The 21,854-nt window shown below is 42.4% G+C and overlaps 2 protein-coding genes across 6 annotated transcripts in view; one reads left to right on the top strand and one right to left on the bottom strand.

Moving 5' to 3' along the window:
* MCTS1 (MCTS1 re-initiation and release factor) overlaps positions 1 to 19,605 on the bottom strand; it is a 65,521-nt gene extending 45,916 nt beyond the window's left edge. The window contains exons 1-3 of one of the 2 annotated variants that reach the window (XM_080653934.1): positions 19,185 to 19,586; positions 10,733 to 10,913; positions 8,872 to 10,247 (exon numbers count right to left, since the gene is read on the bottom strand). The gene's annotated coding sequence lies outside the window, so the exon portion shown is untranslated. Of the gene's footprint in view, positions 1 to 8,871; positions 10,248 to 10,732; positions 10,914 to 19,184 lie in introns of both variants that reach the window. The other variant, XM_080653935.1, reaches the window with a different exon arrangement.
* The window catches only part of CUL4B (cullin 4B), a 70,224-nt gene continuing 65,695 nt past the window's right edge, over positions 17,326 to 21,854 (top strand). For 2 of the 4 annotated variants that reach the window (XM_080653930.1, XM_080653931.1), the window contains exons 1-2: positions 17,326 to 19,237; positions 20,107 to 20,649. In XM_080653930.1, coding sequence (XP_080510056.1) covers positions 19,210 to 19,237; positions 20,107 to 20,649 — 571 coding nt within the window. In that variant the 5' untranslated portion in view covers positions 17,326 to 19,209. Of the gene's footprint in view, positions 19,307 to 20,106; positions 20,650 to 21,854 lie in introns of all 4 variants that reach the window. The other 2 variants (XM_080653933.1, XM_080653932.1) reach the window with 2 other exon arrangements.

The raw sequence follows: 21,854 nt of genomic DNA, 5'->3' as shown, positions 1-21,854 counted from the left end.
TCATCATTGATATTTCTATCTCTCTCTCCCTCTTCCTTCATCTCTGAAATCAATAAAAATATATTTAAAAAATAAAATAAATAAAAATAAATAAACTGCCAAACAAAATATGTCCAGAGACATGGATGCATGAAACAGAGTAACCGATCTCAGAGGGGAGACAGTGGGGGATGGGAAGAGGTTAACCAAAGAACATATATGCATAGATAGCCCTTGGACACAGACAAACTTATATAATAAAAGGCTAATATGCAAATCGACCAAACAGCAGAAAGACCGGTCGCTATGACACGCACTAACCACCAAGGGGCAGACGCTCATCAATGCAGGAGCTGCCCCCTGGTGGTCAGTGTGCTCCCACAGAGGGAGCACCGCTCAGCCAGAAGCTGGGCTCACAGCTGGTGAGCACAGCGGCAGTGGTGGAATCCTCTCCCACCTCCACAGCAGCGCTAAGCATTTCCAACTGCCAGCTTAGGCCCAATCCCCACAGGCTCCCAGACTACAAGAGGGCGCAGGCCGGGCTGAGGAAGCCCCCAAGTGCATGAATTTCATGCACCGGGCCTCTAGTAGTGTGATAAAGGCCTGGGAAGGGTTGGGGTAGAGGGGGTTATAGAGATGGGAAATGGGGGAAATCTGCAATACTCTCAACAATAAAAAAAGGCCCTGAAGTAGAAAACTAAAAGCAAATTGTGGAACTATATGTACAGTAATGATACCATTTAAAAATACCAAAGTTGCCCAACTGGTGTAGCTTAGTGGTTGAGCATTGACCTATCAACCAGGAGGTCATGGTTTGATTTCCAGTCAGGGCACATTCCCAGGTTGCAGGCTCAGTAGAGGGCATATAGAAGGCAGCCAATCAATGATTCTCTCTCATCATTGATGTTTCTATCTCTCTCTCCCTCTCCTTTCCTCTCTGAAATCAATAAAAATATATTTTAAAAAATACCAAAGCTTCCTATTAGTATACTAGAGGCCCAGTGCACAAAATTCGTGCATTGAGGGGGGTCCCTCAGCCCGGCCTGCGCCCTCTCGCAGTCCGGAACCTATTGGGGGATGTCCACCTGCTGGCTTAGGCCCGCTCCCCTCAGTCAGACATCCCTCTCACAGTCCAGGACCCCTCGCTCCTTACCACCCACCTGCTCGCTGGTCCTTACTGCTCAGCTCGCTGCTCAGTAGCGCTGCCGCAGAGGCGGGAGAGGCTCCCGCCACCACCTCTGTGCTCGCCAGCTGTGAGCCCGGCTTCTGGCTGAGTGGCGCTCCCCCTGTATGAGTGCACTGACCACCAGGGGGCAGCTCCTGCATTGAGCATCTGGACCCTGCTGGTCAGTGCACATCATAGTGACCAGTCGTTCTGGTCATTCCACCGTAATGGTCGCTTAGGCTTTTATTTTATAGACTAGAGGCCTGGTGCATGAAATTCATGCATGGGGGTGGGGGTTCTCTCAGCCTGGCCTGCCCCCTCTCCAATCTGGGATGCCTCTTGCAATCCAGAACCACTGGCTCCTAAGCGTTCACCTGCCTGCCGACCTGTTGCCCCTAACTGCTCTCCTTCCTGCCTGATGAATCTTACTGCTATCCCTTGGTGGCCTGATCTCCCTAACTGCCTATCTGCTCTCCCCTCCTGGCCTAAACCCCCTAACTGCCCATCTGCTCTCCCTTCCTCTCCATACCTTCAGACCCCGGCGCAGGAGTGCTGAGACCTCTCTGCTAAGGCCCCGCCCCCATCCTGACGCCCCCCCCCTCTGGGCCGGGCAGCATGGTGGGCCTGCACATGACTCCACTGGTGAGCCCACCCCCGACGGCAGCCTCATGTCCCGGTGGCACAAGTCCCCACCCCTGTCCCTGCCCACCAGCTCCTACGCGCGTGCAGCCTGTTGAACGGTTGTGACTGGAACACCGTTAGGACCAATTAGCATATTACCTCTTTATATATATATAGATATACAAATATATATGTACATAAATACTGTGGAAGACAATGCACCAAACTTAACAGTGAAGGAACACTTCCACGTTTTATCCTATAATCTTCAATATGGTTTGGGTTTTTTTTTACAAGAATGTATATGTGTATCATTTGTATAAGTAAACAAAACTGAAAGATAACCAATAAACTGTAAATAGTGTGTAAAACTTCCATTAATAGTTGAAAAAAGGAAAAAAAGAAATTCAGTCAGTCCAGCAAAAGTAAGGAAAGAGTAAGAAGAAACCACAATCAAGTTTGATGATTAGAATTTTTAAAAAAGTGACAGGAGGCCCTAACTGGTGTGGCTCAGTTGGTTGAGCATTGTCCCATGCACCGAAAGGTCACTGTTTTGATTCCAGGTCAGGGCACATATCCAGGTTGCAGATTCAATCCCGGGTCTGGGTGTGTGCAGGAAGTAACTGATGGATGTTTCTCTTTCACATCAATGTTTCTTTCTCTCACTCTCTCTCTAAAAAAATCAATAAAAACATATTTAAAAATTTGTTTTTATTTTTTTATCTTTATTGTTGAGATTATTACAGATGTCCCTCTTTTTTCCCCCCATAGCTTCCCTCCACCCGGTTCCCACCTCACCCCAGGCCCTTGCCACCCTATTGTCTGTGTCCATAGGTTCTGCATACATGCATATAAGATCTTTTGCTCAGTGGTTAGAGCATCGGCCCTCAGACTGAAAGGTCACAGGTTTGATTCCCAGTCCTACCCAAAGAATGTGTCTCTCTCACATAGATGTTTCTCTCTCACACAGCATGATAAAACATGTGTTTGCTTAAATGGGTCATGGTTTTTCTCATACCTCCATGTCTTTGTACACACTATTCCCTTTTTCAAGTAACCCAAAGGTCTCCAGATCTCATATCTTGATACTATAAACTAAGTTCAGATTTGTATAATTAGTATACAAATTACAACTCTAAGCCCCTATCTTGTTGACCAAGGAAAGTGTATTCTTCTACTAGGTTGGACAGTGCTTCCTCTAGCCCCCAAGTAATTTCAGAGAACCCACAAAAAATTCTTAAATGCACCTGAAAATCAGTCTTAGTTGTCATTTGCCATCCCTGACAGCTATTCTTTTCCCAAACTGCTATGCTCCACAGTTTAACTTTGACTTTTAAAAACTTTTAATTATATAATTTTAATACTTACAAAGGAATATCTGTGACATGTGATTTATAATAATAAAACAAACCTCCATGAACCCGTCGTCAGCTTAAGAGCTAGAACACTACCAATGCTTTTGAATCCACCTAAATTCTCCCCTCTTGCTTCCTGCAGAGCAATCAATCCTCTATCCTGGATTTTGTGTTTATTATTTCCCTTATAAATTTTAATAGTTTTACCATGTATATCCATAAGTTTTCCTTACTTTTGAGCTTTACAATAAAGTTATCAAATCGTATGTATTCTGCCCTGATTGGTTTGGCTAAGTGGATAGAGTTTCAGCCTGCGGACAGAAGGATCCCAGGTTCGATTCTAGTCAAGGGCACATGCCCGGGTTGTGGGCTGAATCCTTGATGTGGGTTATGCAGGAAGCAGCCTAACAATGATTCTCTCTCATCATTGATGTTTCTATCTCTCTCTCCCTCTCTGAAATAAAAAAAATATTTTTAAAGAATCATATGTATTCTTCTGTGATTTGCTTTTTCCATGTTACATTATTTCTGTGATTTATGCATGTAGTTGGAATTCATTTTTCAATTCTGTATAATATTTTATTGTGTGAATATACCACAATTTATTTAGCCATTCTATCAAATAATATTCTTTTCCCACTCTTTGGAGTTTGTAGTATGTTCATTCATACTAGGAACAGAAATCCTTAGCATGTTTGGCAAGGGTCAGCATTTTTTTTTTTCTGTAAAATACTAGATAGGAAATATTTTTGGCTCTTCGGGCCTTAAGGTCTATGACAACTACTGAACTCTGTTGTTTTAACACAAAAGCAGCTACAGAAAATATGTAGATGAATGAGGATGGCAGTGTTACAATAAAAATTATTTAGAAAAACAGGCAACTGGCTGTGTTTGGTCCACTGGCCATCATTCTCAAACCCTGATCTCATTCATATGAATCCCTATAGCATTGTCCAGGCTTGATCATATGTTCATTTCTATTATCTCACTTCTTTCTCATTATCTTATTTTCCATGCCTCATCAGCACCCCCCCCCCGAACCCTGCCATTGTGATTCTGAGCTCTTATATCTAAGGATAAGCCCAACCTGTAAGTCCAATTCCTGAACTAGTATGGCTCAAAGAAAAAATTATTACCAGTATCCCAGCTGGTGTGGCTCAGTGGTTGAGTGTTGACCTATGAACCAAGAGATCTCCCTTAGATTCCTGGTCAGGGCACATGCCCAGGTTGCAGGCTAGATTCCAGGAGGGTGCATGCAGGAGGCAGCTGATCAATGTTTCTCTCTCATGGATGTTTCCATCTCTAAAAAAATCAATAAAAACATATTTTTTTAAAAAAAAAAAGAATTATTACCAGTAGCCACAGCTCCAACAGTATGTAGGATATAGGAGTAAGGCCTGGTGCTAAGAGGCATAGGAATTACTTTAAGGCAGCGATTTTCAACTGGTGGGCCAAAAGACTTTAAAACATGCAATACCCGACTATTTAGTCAGGGGCACTGACCTCTTTTCCTTAGATTGTTAAATTAAAAAAAAAAATGACAACAGCCAAACACAATAGCCAACTGGTGTAAATGCCATGACTTGAATCATAAATATGTAGGTCATATAATAGAGTTGCATCTTTTTTGTTATTAATCCTCACCCGAGGATATCTTTCCATTGATTTTTTTTTTAGGGAAAGTGGGAGAGGGAAAGTGTAGGGAGCGGTTATAGGGTTAAGCCTCGGAATGACCTGCTGGCAAAGCCGCAAACAAGTCCCAGCTTAGAGGGCACAGCCCTCTTAGCATAATTAAGCTTGACCTTATGATGCTCCCTAGATCCTTCCTGGGTAGCTAATGGGCTGTGGGAGGTGCAGCAAGTGCTGCCAAAACAAGTGAAACTCACAAGAACATTGTAACTATGGTGACCATTACCTTATTTACCTCTGACTATAAAATAAAGTATCAGCTTGCCGTATGGATCTGTTCTGTAGTCTCAGCCAGGCACTAGATCCACCTAGACCCAGCTTATTCTCTTTTTCTGTCTTTTCTTCATCCTTCGCCGGCCCTCCCAAAGGCTCGCAGAACCCTTGGCTGTGCTGGCGCGGCACAGTGTTATGCCCAGATTTCGTGATCCCCAAAGACCACCAGGGAGCCGAGTCCGATGCAAAAGCAAAGAGCCTTTAATCGAGCTAGCTCGAGCCCAGTCCCCCCCCTCCACACACACCGGCACAGCGGCGAGGTGGAGAGAGAGAGAGAGCCCAAGACCCCAAACGCGCTGATTTATAGGGGGCCTGGGAGAGGTAGGAGGGGTGAGGTAGTGTGGCCTCCGCTGATTGGTTGGGGTCAGGTTGCACATGGGGGCAGGGCGCGGCTTACTTTCCCTTGCATTTCTATTGGCTAATTCAAAGGTGTGGGTTGGGCTCTTGGAGAGGTTCTAGGGCGGGAACCTGACTCCACGAGGTGGAAGACATGGAACAAAAGGAACATGGAGTCTCCCCGCCCTTTCAACAGGAAAGACAGAAACATCGATGTGAGAGAAACACATCAATTGATTGCCTCCTGCACAAGCCCTGGCCAGGACCCAGGTCAGGGAAGAGCCTGCTCCTGGCTAGAATCAAACCCAGGACCCTTTGGTCCACAGGCCAATACTCTGTCCACTGAGCCAAACGAGCTAGGGCTAGAGTTGCATCTTATTGTTCATGTGGCAAAATAAGGGCATCTGACAAGTCAATTCTTTTTTTTTCCCCATTGACTTCTTTTTAGAGAGAGTGAAAGGGTGAGAGATGTGGAAAGAGAGAAATGTTAATGTGAGAGAGACACATTGATTGGTTGCCTCCCAAAGGACCAAACCTACAACCCACATAGATGCCCTTGACTGGAAATGGAACCCGGGACCCTCCAGTACGTGGGCCACACCAGCCAGGGCTGACTGGTTAATTCTTGGTGCCAGAAATCCTCATATACAGGTACTAGTAGCCCTGTGCACGAATCCATGCACCAGTAGCTCTCTGCGGGGCCTGGCCGCTCGGTGCCCGCTGACCAGAGGCTCTCTGTGGCCCAGAAGCCCTCCGCAGCTGGGGTGGGACGCTTGCCTTGTTGCCATGGCGACAAAGCAAGCATTCCACCAGGCCTCTCACGTTGCCCACTCTCAGTGGCCACCCCCCTCCCAGGACTGGGGGACTCTGGCGGGGCTGAGGGGACTGGGCGCCGCCATCTTGTGGCTATGGGCGCCGCCATCTTTGTGATGGAGTGATGGTTAATTTGCATATTACCCTTTTATTAGATAGGATAAGCACCTACAAATGCATTTCACAGATACCAATGGAGTATTTCACAGAACTAGAATAAATGCTTCAAAAATTTGTATGGAACCTTCTGGCCATTGTGGCTTGGTGGCTGACTGTTGAGCTATGAACCAGGAGGTCACAGTTCGATTCCAATCAGGGCACATGCTCTGTAGGGGGTGTGCAGGAGGCAGCTGATCAATGATTCTCTCTCATCATTGATATTTCTTTTTTTTTATAAACCTTTTTCTTTCTTTTTTTTTAAAAATATATTTTATTGATTTGTTATAGAGAGGAAGGAAGAGGGATAGAGAGTTAGAAACATCGATGGGAGAGAAACATCGATCAGCTGCCTCTTGCACACCTCCTACTGGGGATGTGCCCGCAACCAAGGTACATGCCCTTGACTGGAATCAAACCTGGGACCCTTCAGTCCGCAGGCCGATGCTCTATCCACTGAGCCAAACTGGTTAGGGCTCATCATTGATATTTCTATCTCTCCCTCTCACTTCCTCTCTGAAATCAATAAAATCAATAAAAATATACTAGTATTATTAAAAATGTGCATGGAACCACAATAGCAATGGAAATCTTGAGAAAGAAGAACAAAGTTGGAGGAATCACCCTACCTGATATCAAATTATACTACAAGGCCTTAGTCATCAAAACAGCATGGTACTGGCATAAAACAGACACATAGATCTACAGAACAGAATAAAGACCCCAGAAATAAATCCATGCCTTTATAGTCAATTAATACTTGACAAAGGAGGCAAAAACATACAAGGGACTAAAGATAGTCTTTTCAATAAATGGTGTTGGGAAAATAGGACAGATACGTGCAAAAAAATGAAACTAGACCATCTTCTTACACCTCTCACAAGAATAAACTTGAAATGGATTAACGACTTAAATGCTGGACTGGAAGCCATAAAAATCTTAGATGAAAACATAGGCAGTAAAATCTCAGGCATTTCTCACAGCAGTATTTTTTCTGATATATCTCCTCGGGCAAGGGAAACAAAAGAAAAATAAACAAATGGAATTACATCAAACTAAAGAGTTTTTGCACAGCAAAGAAAACCATCAACAGAATGAAAAGACAAACCACTGAATGGGAGAACATATTCGCCAATGATACATCTGATAAGGGGTTAATATCCAAAATTTATAAAGAACTTATAAAACTCAATACCAAAAAAAAATTGGCAAAGGACCTGAATAGACACTTCTCCAAAGAGGACATACAGATGACCAATAGACATATGAAAGGATACTCAATGTCACTAATCATCAGAGATTGCAAATTAAAACCACAATGAGCCTGGCTGGTGTGGCTCAGCGGTTGAGCATCAACCCAGGAACCAAGAGGTTGCTGGTTCAATTCCTGGTCAGGGCACATGCCAGGATTGCAGGCTAGATCCCCGCTAGGGGGCATGCAGGAGGCAGCTCATCAATTATGTTCCTCTCTCATCATTGATGTTTCTATCTCCCTATCCCTCTCCCTTCCTCTCTCTCAATACAAATATATTAAGGCAAACAAAAAAACCATAGCATCCTGTACACAGTATTCAAGAAAAATAAATAAAATAAAATCACAATGACATACTACCTCACACCTGTCAGAATGGCTATCATCAATAAATCAACAAATAACAAGTGTTGGCAAGAATGTGGAGAAAAGGGAACCTTGGTGCACTGTTGGTGGGAATGCAGCCATTGTGGAAAGCAGTATGAAGTTACCTCAAAATTTTAAAAATGGAACTGCCTTATGACCCAGCGATTCCTATTCTGGGAATTTATCCAAAGAAGTCCAAAACACTAATTCAAAAGAATATATGTACCCCTACGTATTTACAATAGCCAAGATCTGGAAACAGCCCATATGTTCATCAGTAGATAAGTGGATAAAAAAGCTATAGTACCTTTATACAATAGAATACTATACTACTCTGCCATAAAAAGGAAGAAAATTTTACCCTTTGCAACAGCATGAATGGACCTGGAGAATATTATGCTAAGTGAAATAAGCCAGTCAGAGAAAGACAAGTACCATATAATTTCACTCATATGTGGAATTTAATGAGCACACTGAACTACCAAGAAAAATAGAGACAGACACATGATAGAGAACAGGCAGACAACTGGGGATGGGGGTGGGGTGGGAAGATTGAGCAAAAAAAAAATGAGAGAACTCAGGGACACGGACATTAGTGTGTGATGGTGGGGGTGGAAGGGAGTAGGTGGAGGTGGAAGAGGGCATAGAGGGGATAAAAGATGATGGGGAAAAAATAAAAATCACTTTGGAGCAAAAAGGGTAGGTAATTACTATTACCGTGTTTCCCCGAAAATAAGACAGTGTCTTATATTAATTTTTGCCCCCAAAGACACGCTAGGTCTTATTTTCAGGGGATGTCTTATTTTTCCATGAAGAAGAATACGGTACACATTTATTGTTAAATGAAAATAAAGGAAATTTATTACCTGTATACGGTACGGTGGTACGGTAGTTGTCAACACAAACCAGACAAACTGTGAATCCTACAGTATCAAGAATTTACTCATTTATTCAATGACAATCATGTCATCATCTTCTGGAACATCATCATAACAATCCAATTCCTGAATTTCCTGGTGAATTTCTTGTGACTCCATTTCTTTCAGAATCAGTGGACCAAATCTCTCATGTTTAGCAATAGCACTGTCTTTAAATGAGTACTTCTTGTCAAGGTAGCCTGCTCGCAGTGCATTTGCAATGCAACTGTCAGTGATTTTCTCCCATGAATTCTTCACCCAAGTCACAACTTCTTGCAGTTTAGGTTTCACAAAGTTTCCACGCTGATTTCTCTCCATTCTATTTTCAATGTCATTAATTTCCATGCGCAAATTGTCTTTGAATGGCTTGTTTATTGCAATATCAAGAGTCTGGAGATAGGCCGTCATTCCTGCGGGAATCATTATCTATTTTTTTTTTTCGTGAAGAAATGTCTTCATATCTTTAGCGTGGTGAGTGCTGGCTGCATCCCAGACTAGCAGACCTCTTTGGCTCCCTCACATAACAAGCGGCAGCATTAAATCAACCCACTTCCTTATAACTGCTTGTGTGGCCCAGGCTTTTTCAGTTTCAGGAATAAAAACGCCCAAAACACGTTCAATCTTTTCCTTCTTGCCCTTAGAAATGATTAAAGGTGGGATTTTAGTGCCATCCAGACGAATTGCCAAAATACAGGAAACACGTGCACTTTCGTAAGCAGTGGAGGGAATGTACGCTAAGGAGGCACCCCGCTGTTCAATTGTTGTTTGAGATGATTGGCCCATAAACACTGCAGTTTCATCCATAGCAATCATGTTGGAAAGATTGTATTTAGAGAAGTCAGCATCATCAATAAAGGACTTGAATGCAAGTGCTCGCTTAATAACTTGAGTATCTTCCAACCTAAACAATGTTGTAGATCTTCTTAAAGACAGTTCACTTCGCTGAAGGAAATTATCCAGCCAGTGTTGTGATGCTTTGAAGTCTTCAGGGGCTATGTCAAACTGTGGTGCCATTGCAAGGGCAAATTCTTGAATCTGAGCCCTATTCACAACCAAAGCCTTTGCTCTCCTGTCAACAACCCATTCACAGATCAGGTCTTCCAGCTCGGAAAATAATGGTTGCCGACCTGATCCACACTTGTGCTTTTTAGCATTTCCCTTGTCCACTTGTTCAATGAGGTTACCATACTCTGCTCACCATTTTCGGACCAATCGGATACTCAACATCTTCTCTTTGCAGAAAGCAGTAAGATTTTGGGCCCAAGAGTCTTCCACGATTCCTTTCTTGTACTCCACGGAGTAGCTTTTTCTTTTTGCGCTCATTTCTAGGGGTAAAAAAAAAAGGAATTGGGGTATCAAGGTGGGGGGAGTGGGATCACTCAAAATGACACAGGGGGGATCAGAGGGAAGAATCAAAATGGCACAGGAGAATCAGAGGGGAGATTACCATTTTAGTAACCCCTTTTGATCCTCCTGTGTCATTTTGATTGTCCCCTCTGATCCTCCTGTGTCATTTTGATTGTCCCCTCTGATCCTCCTGTATCATTTTGATTGCCCCCTCTGATCCTCCTGTGTCATTTTAAGTGATCCCCCTCCCCCCACCCCTGTGCCACTGAACACCTTCACCAGACATCCCCCCTACCCCTTTATCAGACATTTACCCGCTGGGGCCTGCCTGGGGACTATCACTGGGCTTGCTGGGGCCTGGATCTGGGCTGGAGCAGGGTCTGCCACTGACTGAGAACCTTCAGTCATCATGAAGGCGGCCGCGAGCATCAGGTAGTGTCACCAGAGACAGACCAGCACTCACCACCTTCGCCGCGTCCCGTCCACTCTAATCCTCCTGTTCTTCTACACGCATCTGCGAAAGTCTCCTCCTCTCTCCTGCCCCGCGCTCACCGCTCACTCCGACCTCCGCTCCGCCTCCACACAGCAGTGACGTCAGGACTCCGCGTAATGTCACTGGTTGCTAGACACCAGTCGGGGCGGCCCTAGCGACCAGTTTACGGTAAATTAATTTTCATTCTGAGACAGAGCCTGGGCCTTATTTTCGGGGGATGCCTTATATTTCACTCAGAAGGAAACCTGTAAGTAGGTCTTATTTTCGGAGGATCTCTTATTTTTGAGGAAACACGGTATTATTTTTTGCAAATCATCAAAATCATACCTATTTTTTTGTCAGATCGGCAAAAAATATATTTTTTGGTGTGCTGCAGAATTTTAGTAATTAGTTTGTGTGCCATGAGATGAAAAAGGTTGAAAATTACTGCTTTATAGCTCTGGCTGTTGTGGCTCAGTTGGTTGAGTGCAGTCCCATGCACCAAAAGGTTGTGAATTCCACCCCAGGTTGGGGTGCCTGGAGGATGCAACCTATCCATGTTTTTTTCTCTCTCCCTCTTCCTCTCCATTCCTCTCTCTCTCTAAAATAATTTTTAAAAGCATTTTTTAAAAAGAAAAGAAAATCACTTACATTACAGGATTTGAGACTGGGATGCTGCCTTTATTTTCCTCCTTAGCACTCCAAAGTTTCTGATTAAGAATGAAAGCCAGCATTATAAGAAATGCTAAAGGGATTGCTAAGAAACAGAGAGAGAAACCTAGCCATACAAAATTAAAATGGCTATAAATAAGTACCTCAATAATAATCCTAAACGTAAATGGATTAAATGCTCTAATCAAAAGGTGTAGGATAGCTGAATGGATACAAAAACATGACCCAACTATATGCTGTCTTCAAGAGACCCACTGAAAAACAAAAGACACAAGCAGGATGAAAATGAAGGGATGGAAAAAATTTTTTTCATGCAAATGTAAAAGAAAAAAAAAGCTGGAGTAGCAATACTCACATCTGACAAAATAGACTTAAGCATCATGCTAAGCGAAATAACCCAGTCAGAGAAAGATAAATATCATATGACCTCACTCATTTGTGGAATATAATGAACAACATAAACTGATGAACAAAAATAGAGCCAAAGGGGGAAAATATACTAGAATATAATAGAAGTAATCCTGTTACTTGCAGATTTTTAGTATTTCCTACAACTTTTGTGGTATCATACTATGTTGGTACAGTTTTGATATTAATATACTTAAAATCCTCTTATTCTTGAAATATTAATGTTTGTTGCATGTAATATTATATGTAAGATCATTTTTCTTGAATAATTGGTGTTTATTGTAACATTATATTTAAAATAGTTTTTCTTGAGATAGTGTTTATTGCATGTAACATTATATTTAAGATCATTTTTCTTGAAATATTAAGGTTTATTACATGCAACATTATTATATTTAAAATCATTTTTCTTGAAATAAAAAAAGAAACTAAAAAAAAAAGAATGAAACTATTCCCTGAGAAATAGTCTCCTTGAAATTTCCTGAATATGCCTTATTCATTCTCCTTCACCTTAAGGATTTAAGCATGCTGTTTTCCTTCTTTGTGCCCCCTGCTCCCTCCTACTCCCCTAGCCTAGCTAATTCCCACTTATCTTCAGGGATTTAAATTGAACTACTCTTTCTGGAAACTCTTCTCCTGACTCCTACCCTTCCTCTACCCCACCCACCTTACATTTGTACAAATATCTCTCTCTGGGTTCCTAGCAGCTTTTATCTCTGGATCCTGTTAACTGTCTTCCTCACCCACTAGGCCAATTGAGAACTGTTTGAGGTCAAGGGTTGTCTTTGTATGCTCAGTGACTGGATCATAATGGGTCCTCAGGCAGTGTTTATCCAATGTTTGCCTGGATTTGGCTAGTAGAAGGAGCTGATTTGTACACCCGGTGGAGATCAACCAATGGCTGAGTGTCCAGCCAGAGAACTAGAGCCAAATTGCCACTGACTCCTTTTTTTGTTGTCAATCTTCACCCAAGGATATTTTTTTCCATTGAGTTTTTTAGAGAGAGTGGATTTTTAGGGATAGTGGAAGGGCGGGAGGGAGGGGGAGAGAGAAGCATCAATGTGAGAGAGAGACATCGATTTGCTGCCTCCCACAGGAGCTCCCACTGGGCCAGGATTGAACTTGCAACCTAGGTACGTGCCCTTGACCAGGAATTGAACCCGAGACCCTTTGGTGAGGAGGGATGATACTCTAACCACTGAGCAAAACCGGCCAGGGCACCACTGTTTCCTCGAATGTACACTTCTTGCTGCTGTGTCCTTCCAGCTTAAGGATGGCCTGGACTGAATCCAAGCTTGGCCTCCTTTTGGACACTGTGATTTGGCTCATCTCAATAAAGGAGTTATTTTATGATTCCTCATTTTTTTTTCTCCTGGTGAGTGGGGCTCTGAACATCTTTTCCTAACTTGTCTATTATTTGAGACAATTTTTTGGCATGTCTGCTTACTAAATTGTCAAGTATGAGAAGTACTGTATTTGGAATTAGAAAAAAATAGGTTTGGTTTAAGTCTATGGGCTTTGTGTCTTTGACGAGTCCTTTTAACCTCCTTCCCTGAGGCTGTTTCTCATCTGTAAAATGGGGATGGCTTTGACCTATCTCACACTGTGACTATGAGGACAAAATAAGATTGTGTGTGAAAGTGTCTGGAAAACCTGTAAAATCAATTGCAAATGGAATTTTGTATTAGTTCTGTATCCCCTTATGACATCTAGCACCATGCTTTGCCTGGAGTAGTTAGTTGCTCAATACATTTTTGTGGAATGACCAAATGAATTGGCAAGAGAAATAATGCTATTGGTGGGAATGAAGAATATTTAATAGAATCAGGAAAAACGGATCACTTGGCAATAGAAACATCCATATGGTAAGTAATAGTTCAGAAGTTGGGCATTTATGGATAGTTCCAAACCTACACTCCTAATGTCTGCTCTTTGTTTTGCTTATTAAAAATATTTAAATTTTCTAAGATAGTTTGCTAGGTAAAATGAGCTGTCAAATTTGACTAGGTCTTAAATATTTAGTTCACAAAGTTGGATTTGCCCCAGGCAATACTGTGAAGTTAGCAAAAATGTACTCTCTGAAATCTTTCCTCCCTTGACTGTAACTTTACACCCCCCCCCCCCACTGCAATGCCTACTCCTAGTTCTGTTTACCACCACATTCTCCCTGGCTAATTTGCACTTGAAAAAAATGATTCCTAGAGAAGGGTATTTTTTAATCAAATGGAATGAATAAATAATTTAAATTTTAGGCATTAAAGGGAGTACAAAGTAGGCTTATCAGCCCCATTCAAATCACAATGGTACTTACTTCACCTTCACTTGTGGTCTCTACTCTGGTTTATGTAGAAACACCCAGATAGCCTCTTTAGAATACTGAAAGTTGAGACCCTACTCACAGAGATTCTAATTTACTTGGACTAGGTTCAGACCTTAACAAAGGTGTTTTTTTTTAAAGCTCCCCAGGCAATTCTGTTGTGCTGTCAGAGTTGGGAACCACGGATTTAAACCTAAATTGGCCCTGCTCTTGAGAAAAAGAAAAGCTGAATGTCATTTGAAGATCAAATCTTTAAGCAGGGTGAGGGTGGAGGGACTGTGAGAATCATTGATAAAGTGAACAAAGGGTTAAAAATAGGCCCAGAAATTCCATAATAAGCAAGTGCTTGGCAGCACCAAAGGAAGAAGTTAACCTATGGCAGATTCAGTCTCTCATTCCCAAACCTCCAGGGTAAATGACCTGGCCCTGTTGGTCCTTAAATCTGCTTTCCAGATGGCTCCTGAGTATGATCTTAGATAAAATCTCTGAGCTAAGGAACTAAGTCCTCAAAGGTTGTTGATGTACCTGAGTCAGTAGTTCTTCAGTAGATGAGACAATTTTACATAGAAGATAAATGATTTTTTTACAAATGAGATTTGTGTTGCTTATTTACATTTTACTGAGCACTAAGGGTTCAGCTGTTACAGAAAACCGGAGAAGAACCAAGCAATACTTAGAGAGATGGAGTTACATATATACACGCGGGTCCAGAGGAAAATGCCTCTCAAATTCTGGGCCCCAACATGGAGGAACTTTCCCTATTTATATGTTTTTACCTTCTGTGTCTCCCAAATATGGGGTGTTTCCGGCCCTCTTTGCAAGTTCTTAAAGAGCCCCTATGTGCTGGGGCCTTGAGACCTCAACCAAAGGCCTGGCCTGGTGCCAGCACTGATAATTTCGTCTGGGGAAGGTATAATCGCCTCTCTGAAGTGGGAGTAGTCTTATTTTCCTTATTATTGAAGCAAGCAAGCATTTACAGAAGCCAAATAGCAGGGTTAAAATTTCAAACAGCAGTTTTTATATAAGATGGATGCTTCACAGCATTTGTTATTCATTTGTCTTTTATATAAAGCAATTCCAAGGTTGGATAAAGGGTCAGTTCACATTGTGTAGCTGGATCATCTTTGCCTAAACTTTGGCCTCCCCAGTCATCCCATAGCAGCGCCTTGCTGTTGATAGCATAACAAAGCCCTTATTATGATATAGTGTTTCTCATCTCATCACTGCTTGGTTGGCTTTTGCCATTATTTCCCTGCTTCAAAAGTGGTCCTTCATTAAAGTGAATAGAGAACATGGGCCACCTTTTACCCAGAAGTTTGTTTTTCTTCTGGACACAGTTTTAAACAAATACAGCTGCAGAAACATCTTTGGCATTCTGAGCAAGCAGTATCTCTTATTTTTATCAAAAATCTCATGGAGAACAAGGCTTCCAGGAGTGTCTATCCCTTTGACAAGCCCCTGCTCTGAGATATCTGGATAAGAATCAAGCACTCAGGGGAATTCCCTTGATGAAAACAGGGAAACAGGTTACACTCTGCCTTTTTAGAGAGATGCCTACAGAAGTACAGGAATGGAATTTAGAAAAACTAGCCCTCATAGTATTACTTCCTTTATGCATATATTTGCCTTTATAAGTACCTACACATTCGTTTATTTACTTGATTAAAAGAAGGCCAATAATAACTATAAATCATTTGGCAGCATTGTAAAATTTAATTACTGTTTCTAATGTATGAATTGAACTCACAAAATGAAAGATTCTAATATACGGAATATGTGGTAAGTGCTCAATCTGGTTTAGTCTGATAATGGCCATAATTGTATGGTGTCCTACACTGCATGTCTACATTATTGTGGTTTCAGTGATTTCAAACTTGAAAAATGTATTTTTATGTTGAGGATGTGTTTAACATTGGGTGTATAGAATATACACTTACGTTTTAGCTAGCCTCAGTTGATTCTTGAAGTAAATGATGTTTTACAAAGCAATGTGGGAGGTTTTTCTTCCTTTAGATTGGTACAAAGGGTCAAAAAGACACAAAGTTCTGTTCCTCACACATCATATAATATCTAAGTTGGTTTGTGCCATAAAACGTAAATATCACTATTAAAATAACATATACATATTAAGATGTGCTATTTATCGAGGACTAACCTGGCACAAAGTAAAATGAGGCTATAAAGTGTCAAAAGGAAGACTATTATTAATCACTAAGAAAAAAATATTTTTTCCACAAAACTCACTTGAGGCTATTTCACAGAAAACTTAAATAGTAGGTTGGACTATTGGACCATTGAAATTAAACTAGAGCTCAAGAGCCAAGGATCTGTGCTTTTATAACTAACACACAACTCCAGAGAGTGAAGGATTTAGATAACCATGTCAGATTAGGAGCTATTATTACTAGAATGTGGTTGAATATTAACAGGCCTCAGCCTATCCTTTATGTTACTTATAAAAGTTTATCTTTATGTGGCAAACAAGTTTTCTTTTATCTTTATGCCCACTGCCTTTCAGTTGCACTAATATTTGTCATTTAAAAAATAGCTAGCACTTCCATACATCGTTCCAAGGAATATAATTCATTAATTAGAACAGGACCCACATTTTTGTTTTGCAAAGTTCTTGGTTAAAATGCAAATCCTCCTAGTAGAGGTACTTTTAGGGCATTATCAGCTGACCCATCCATACACCGTTTTAGGAATATAACTGCATGAATTAGAACAACCTTGTTCATAATCCTGAAAATTAACCATGGCATTATTTTATTCTCATTCAATGAAATATTCCATTCAATAAGTATTTACTCTGCATATATACATGTTCAGTATCCTGTGAAATGTGAGACACAATAAAGGTTTAATGTTTTTGGATACCTTCCTTAGTCTTAAGAGTTTACAGTCTCATATTAGGCACTAAGAACCATATGGTACATTAAAAACAGATAGGAGTCCGTCTTCCCCCTTTCAGGCCTCTATCTTCCTATTTTTGTGAGGCCCAGGAGTCTAAGTTCCACAAGAGCCTTGCTCTCAGCTGGCTCATCAAACAGCACAAAGCTGATAATGGCCCAATGTGGTACCTTTTCTAGAAGGATTTGCATTTTAACCAAGGAATTTTCAAGACAAAAACAAAGTGAAAACAACAAAAACTAATAATAAAAAAGAACAAAGTGAGCCTGTGCAAACAAAGTTAGAAAATTTATTTATTCTTAGGGTTCTGATAGGTCTATCTCAAGTTACAGGATACAAACTGCTTTTTAAAAAAGTTTTTTTTTTTGTTAATCCTTACCCAACAACATTTTTCCCAGTGATTTTTAGAGACAATGGAAGGGAAGGAGCGAAGGAGAGAAACTCTATGTCAGACTTCTCAATTGGTTGCCTCCTGCATGCAGCAGACCAGAGATCTAACCTGCAACCCAGGTACATGCCCTTGACCAGGAATCAAACCTGAGACTGAGGGCCGACTTTCTAACTAGGAGCTACACCAGCCAGGGCACAAACTGCTTTTATTCCACCCACAATCCTGTCACTTCCCTGTTTTTAAAAGCCCAGCTTGCTTGCTGGTTTCCATGCTGTCTATCCTAGCCTATAGGGTAGACTACAAAATTTTTTGCTTTTTGTGCCAGGCACTCTTGAGCATCACCTTCCTTACTTCCAACCAGACACATCCTACTTTCCAGCCCCACTACACTTTCCGTATTTCTATAAGTAGGCCAGGCCCTCTCACAACTCCCTCCTTTGCCTGTTTCCCACTGCCCAGAATGCCTTTTACTTTCTTTCTCCTCGTCTTTTTGGCAACTCCCACTTTAAGACCCAGCATGAACGTCAATTCTTCTGTGAAACTCCATTACAAAATTCCCCCAAATTTCTTGTTTCACCTGTTTCCACCGCACTTTGTACACCTGTTATAGTAGTATATGGAAATTAGTTTTGAAACTCTCTTACCTCACTGGCTTCTCAATGGCAGGGCCTGGCATAGCTTCTGGCATATAAAGTCTTTCAATACATGCTTGTTGAATGTTTCTCCAGTTAGAACAATCAACAGGTTGAGAAATTTAGCTTTATTTGACATTGTGTTCTCTCCCCGCAATGTTCTCAGGTTAAATAAAAACTCCCAGCAGGGAATTTACAAGGTTTACAATTTAACAAAATTTAGAGGTTTGTTCTTATGAGTAATCAAAAATTTGGGTCGTGGAATACAATGATAGAAAATATTGTTTTAGTATTTTTAATCAATATTCTCCTAAAATTTCTCCTTTTAGACAATGTATATGAGCTGAGATTTAGTAAAATTAAATGACTTTGTTTAGTCTGTATACTACTGGGTTAATGACTGATGGAGTCGGGTTGGTCCTGGGAATTGTGGTGTGGTGTGTGTGTCTTTTGGGGGGGTATGTTAGTTACCTTCCTGTTTCTCAGCCTTAGAATGCACCCTTAACTTTGGCTTGCCATCTTATAATAAAATGCTCCTGGTAGGAAGGAAAAAGGGTTCGCAGCTACATAACTGAGAAAGATATAAAAACTCAGGCCCTATTCAGTATTGGGTCATTGGTGTCCTTGACATAAGAGAAACAATTCACAGCTCAACCAAATAAAAAACTCCTTTTCTTGCTATCTAAACTGTTTTCCCATTCCTATCATGACATTCCTCCCTAGCAGCAGACATAGTGGCATGATGATGTTTTTATCCACTTCGGGTTACTCCTTCCCTTGCCACTCCTTATTCCTTTATCTCTTTCAAAGTTTCCATTCTCCCTTCCCTTACTCTTTATATCCTCCCTTTCTCCATCCCTCTTTCCCTCCTCCCCTATTTTCCCATCTAGCTCACCCCGCCCCTCACAGTCACCACCTTCCCTCCCTTTCGGGATCCGTCCGGATCCCGTCTCCCACCACCTTTCTCCCCCCCACCCCCCGCCCCGCGCCAGCCTTGCGTTCACAAAGCTCCAATCAGTAGCTCCGAAGGTGTCTCGAAGGCCCGCCCCCTCCGCCGGGGCCAAAGCTCTCACCCTTTTTCCCCCTCCCCCACACCCCCCAAGTCCTGCGGACCTGGGGGCTTCTGGATCTCGGAGCTATGAAAAGTATCTCTTCAGTCACTTCCGGTAAGGACGCTGCGGCACGGAGCTTCCCGCGGGGCCGTTAAGGAGCCGGTGGGAGTTTCGGGGAGCAGGGTGAGGAGAGTGCTGCTTGGCTTGGGGAGGGAGGGAGTGAGAAGAGGGAGCAGGAGAGTGAGAGGGGGAGCGGGAGTGTGAGGGGTGGCAGGAGAGTGAAAGGGAGGCGGGAGAGTGAGAGGGGGAGCGGGAGAGTGAAACGGGGGGCGGGAGAAAGGGGGGGAGAGCGAGCGAGAGCCTTGGAGTCCGAGCGTCTAGAGCACCTCGGTCGCTGCTTTCCCGCCGCCTGCCAGCTCCTCCGCCCCCCTGGAGACCGCAGTGCTTCTCTCCACCCTCCTCCACTCTCCGGTTCAGACACCGCCCCGCTCTCGCTGCCGCGTGACCGGAAGTAGCGCCATCTTTAGCCTCTCGTGCTATTGACAATAACAAGCCCCAGCTCGCTCCCCCTCCCCCCAACCAGGGCAGCTCCCCTCCCTCCTAGAGAGAGAGAAGGGGGGGGGGAGGAGCTACCGCCTCACAGACTCACTGAGTCGCTCCTGCAGCAAGGGGGGGAGAGAGAGACCGAAAAGCAGGAAAGGCGGACGGTTTGGCCGTTTACCTGTCTGCCTTCTCATTCGCTCTTCCCCCCCTTGTTCTGCTCGCTCCTGGTGTCAGCCTATCCGCCTTCCCAAACCCTCCCATTCCCCCGGTGTAGCCCCCCCCTTCACTTTCCTTCTTGTCCTCTGTGTTTCTCCTCTCTTCTTTCTTCCCTTCCCCCTCTAGCATTGCCACCTTCTCTCCTACACGCACGCGAGGCACCTAAACGTAGGTTTTTGATGCTCCTCTGCCTCTTGACCCCGCTATTTTCATGTTTCCAACAGGTTTTTCTTCCCCCAATCCCTCAGCTGCTGCTGCTGCTCAGGAGGTCAGATCTGCCACTGATGGTAATACCAGCACCACTCCGCCCACCTCTGCCAAGAAGAGAAAGTTAAATAGCAGCAGCAGTAGCGGCAGTAACAGTAGTAACGAGAGAGACGACTTTGATTCTACCTCTCCCTCCTCTTCCACTCCTCCTTTACCACCTAGGGATTCGGCATCCCCTTCAACCTCGTCTTTCTGCGTGGGGGTTTCGTTGGCTGCTTCCAGCCACGTACCGATACAGAAGAAGCTGCGCTTTGAAGACACCCTGGAGTTTGTAGGGTTTGATGCGAAGATGGCTGAGGAATCCTCCTCCTCCTCCTCCTCATCTTCACCAACTGCTGCAACATCTCAGCAGCAGCAACTTAAAAATAAGAGTATATTAATCTCTTCTGTGGCTTCAGTGCATCACGCAAACGGCCTGGCTAAATCTTCTACAACCGCCTCTAGCTTTGCTAACAGCAAGCCTGGCTCTGCTAAGAAGTTAGTGATCAAGAACTTTAAAGGTAACCAAGGCTAAAATCCATAGTCACCTAAGAATTTGACACTTGAGAGCGGTCACGTGCCTATTTATGTTAATATATTAAACAGAATAGAGGTGGCCTAATGTTTTATGCATAATCAATGAGGTGGAGGGAGGTCCTTTTTTGGGTGGAGGGTTCATTTTCCGGGGTGGTTGGTACCCTTGTGCTGAAGCATACACTGGGGTGTTTCTGTGCAGGATTTTGAGATCTATCTCAGCTTATTGTAGCTAATCTGTTATTCCTTATAATATTGACATTCGGTATGAGTGATCTGGATTTTACAGGTGAGAGATTTATATTCTAAAGAGCTGCTTTTATTTCAGGTACAGTCTTAGCACTGCTGGGATTTTTATTTTTGTGCTCCAGTAGGCCACATTCTCCAGTTTTTAGAAATGCAGGTAGCAATGATGATGATTTCATGCTCAAAGATTTATATTTAGATTCATAATGTTGAGTACTATATTCTTGAAACTCACGTGGAAGCAATATTTGGAGAAAAATATTTATGATCTCTGCCTTTCTTTCCAAAGGTAGGGTTTGGAAGTGAAAAATGCTGTATACATAGAAGTAGTAACTCTCTGTACCACTAATCTAAAGATAGGAAAAATTACTATACCTATATTTTACCATTAAAATGGTTTTAAAGTACTGACCTGCAGCTTTTCAGAACATTTGTTCATTTTTCTGTTTGAGATATGTAATTGAGAGTATTACGAATACATTGATACAAGTATAAAATTAGCAATTTAAAAAATGTCAATTGAGCTGAATTAGTTTGCATCTGTTGGCTGTGTTTCTATTTTTCTGACTTTTTCAACACTCTTAGCTGGCAGGTAATAGATGCTAAACTGTTAAATGGAGAAGTAAATGAATGAACTAAAGTAATTACCAGATTAGTGCCTTGTGACTAAATATCAATATTGGGAAAATAGATTTTCCATGCTTGTGTTTTCAACATTAATTTAGAAATCAGGAATATGCTCTATTTTGTCTCAAGTAGAGGGTTATAGTGTTGTTTATTTTTAACCTCTTTTTTCTATCACTCCTCTTCCATTCCCAGGCTCTCAGGAGTGTGTTGTAATCTTCCTACTATTTAATAGTAGACTTTTCTGAAGTAGATATAAATTACAATTGACTAATGTGTTCACTGTTTCACTTAAAATACATCGATTTATAGCCAAGGGTTT

Source organism: Plecotus auritus (assembly GCF_963455305.1).
Source record: "Plecotus auritus genome assembly, chromosome: X".
Taxonomy (NCBI): Eukaryota; Metazoa; Chordata; class Mammalia; order Chiroptera; family Vespertilionidae; genus Plecotus; species Plecotus auritus.
The sequence above is the reverse complement of the archived record's forward strand: the minus strand, read 5'-3'. Positions and strand labels throughout refer to the sequence as shown.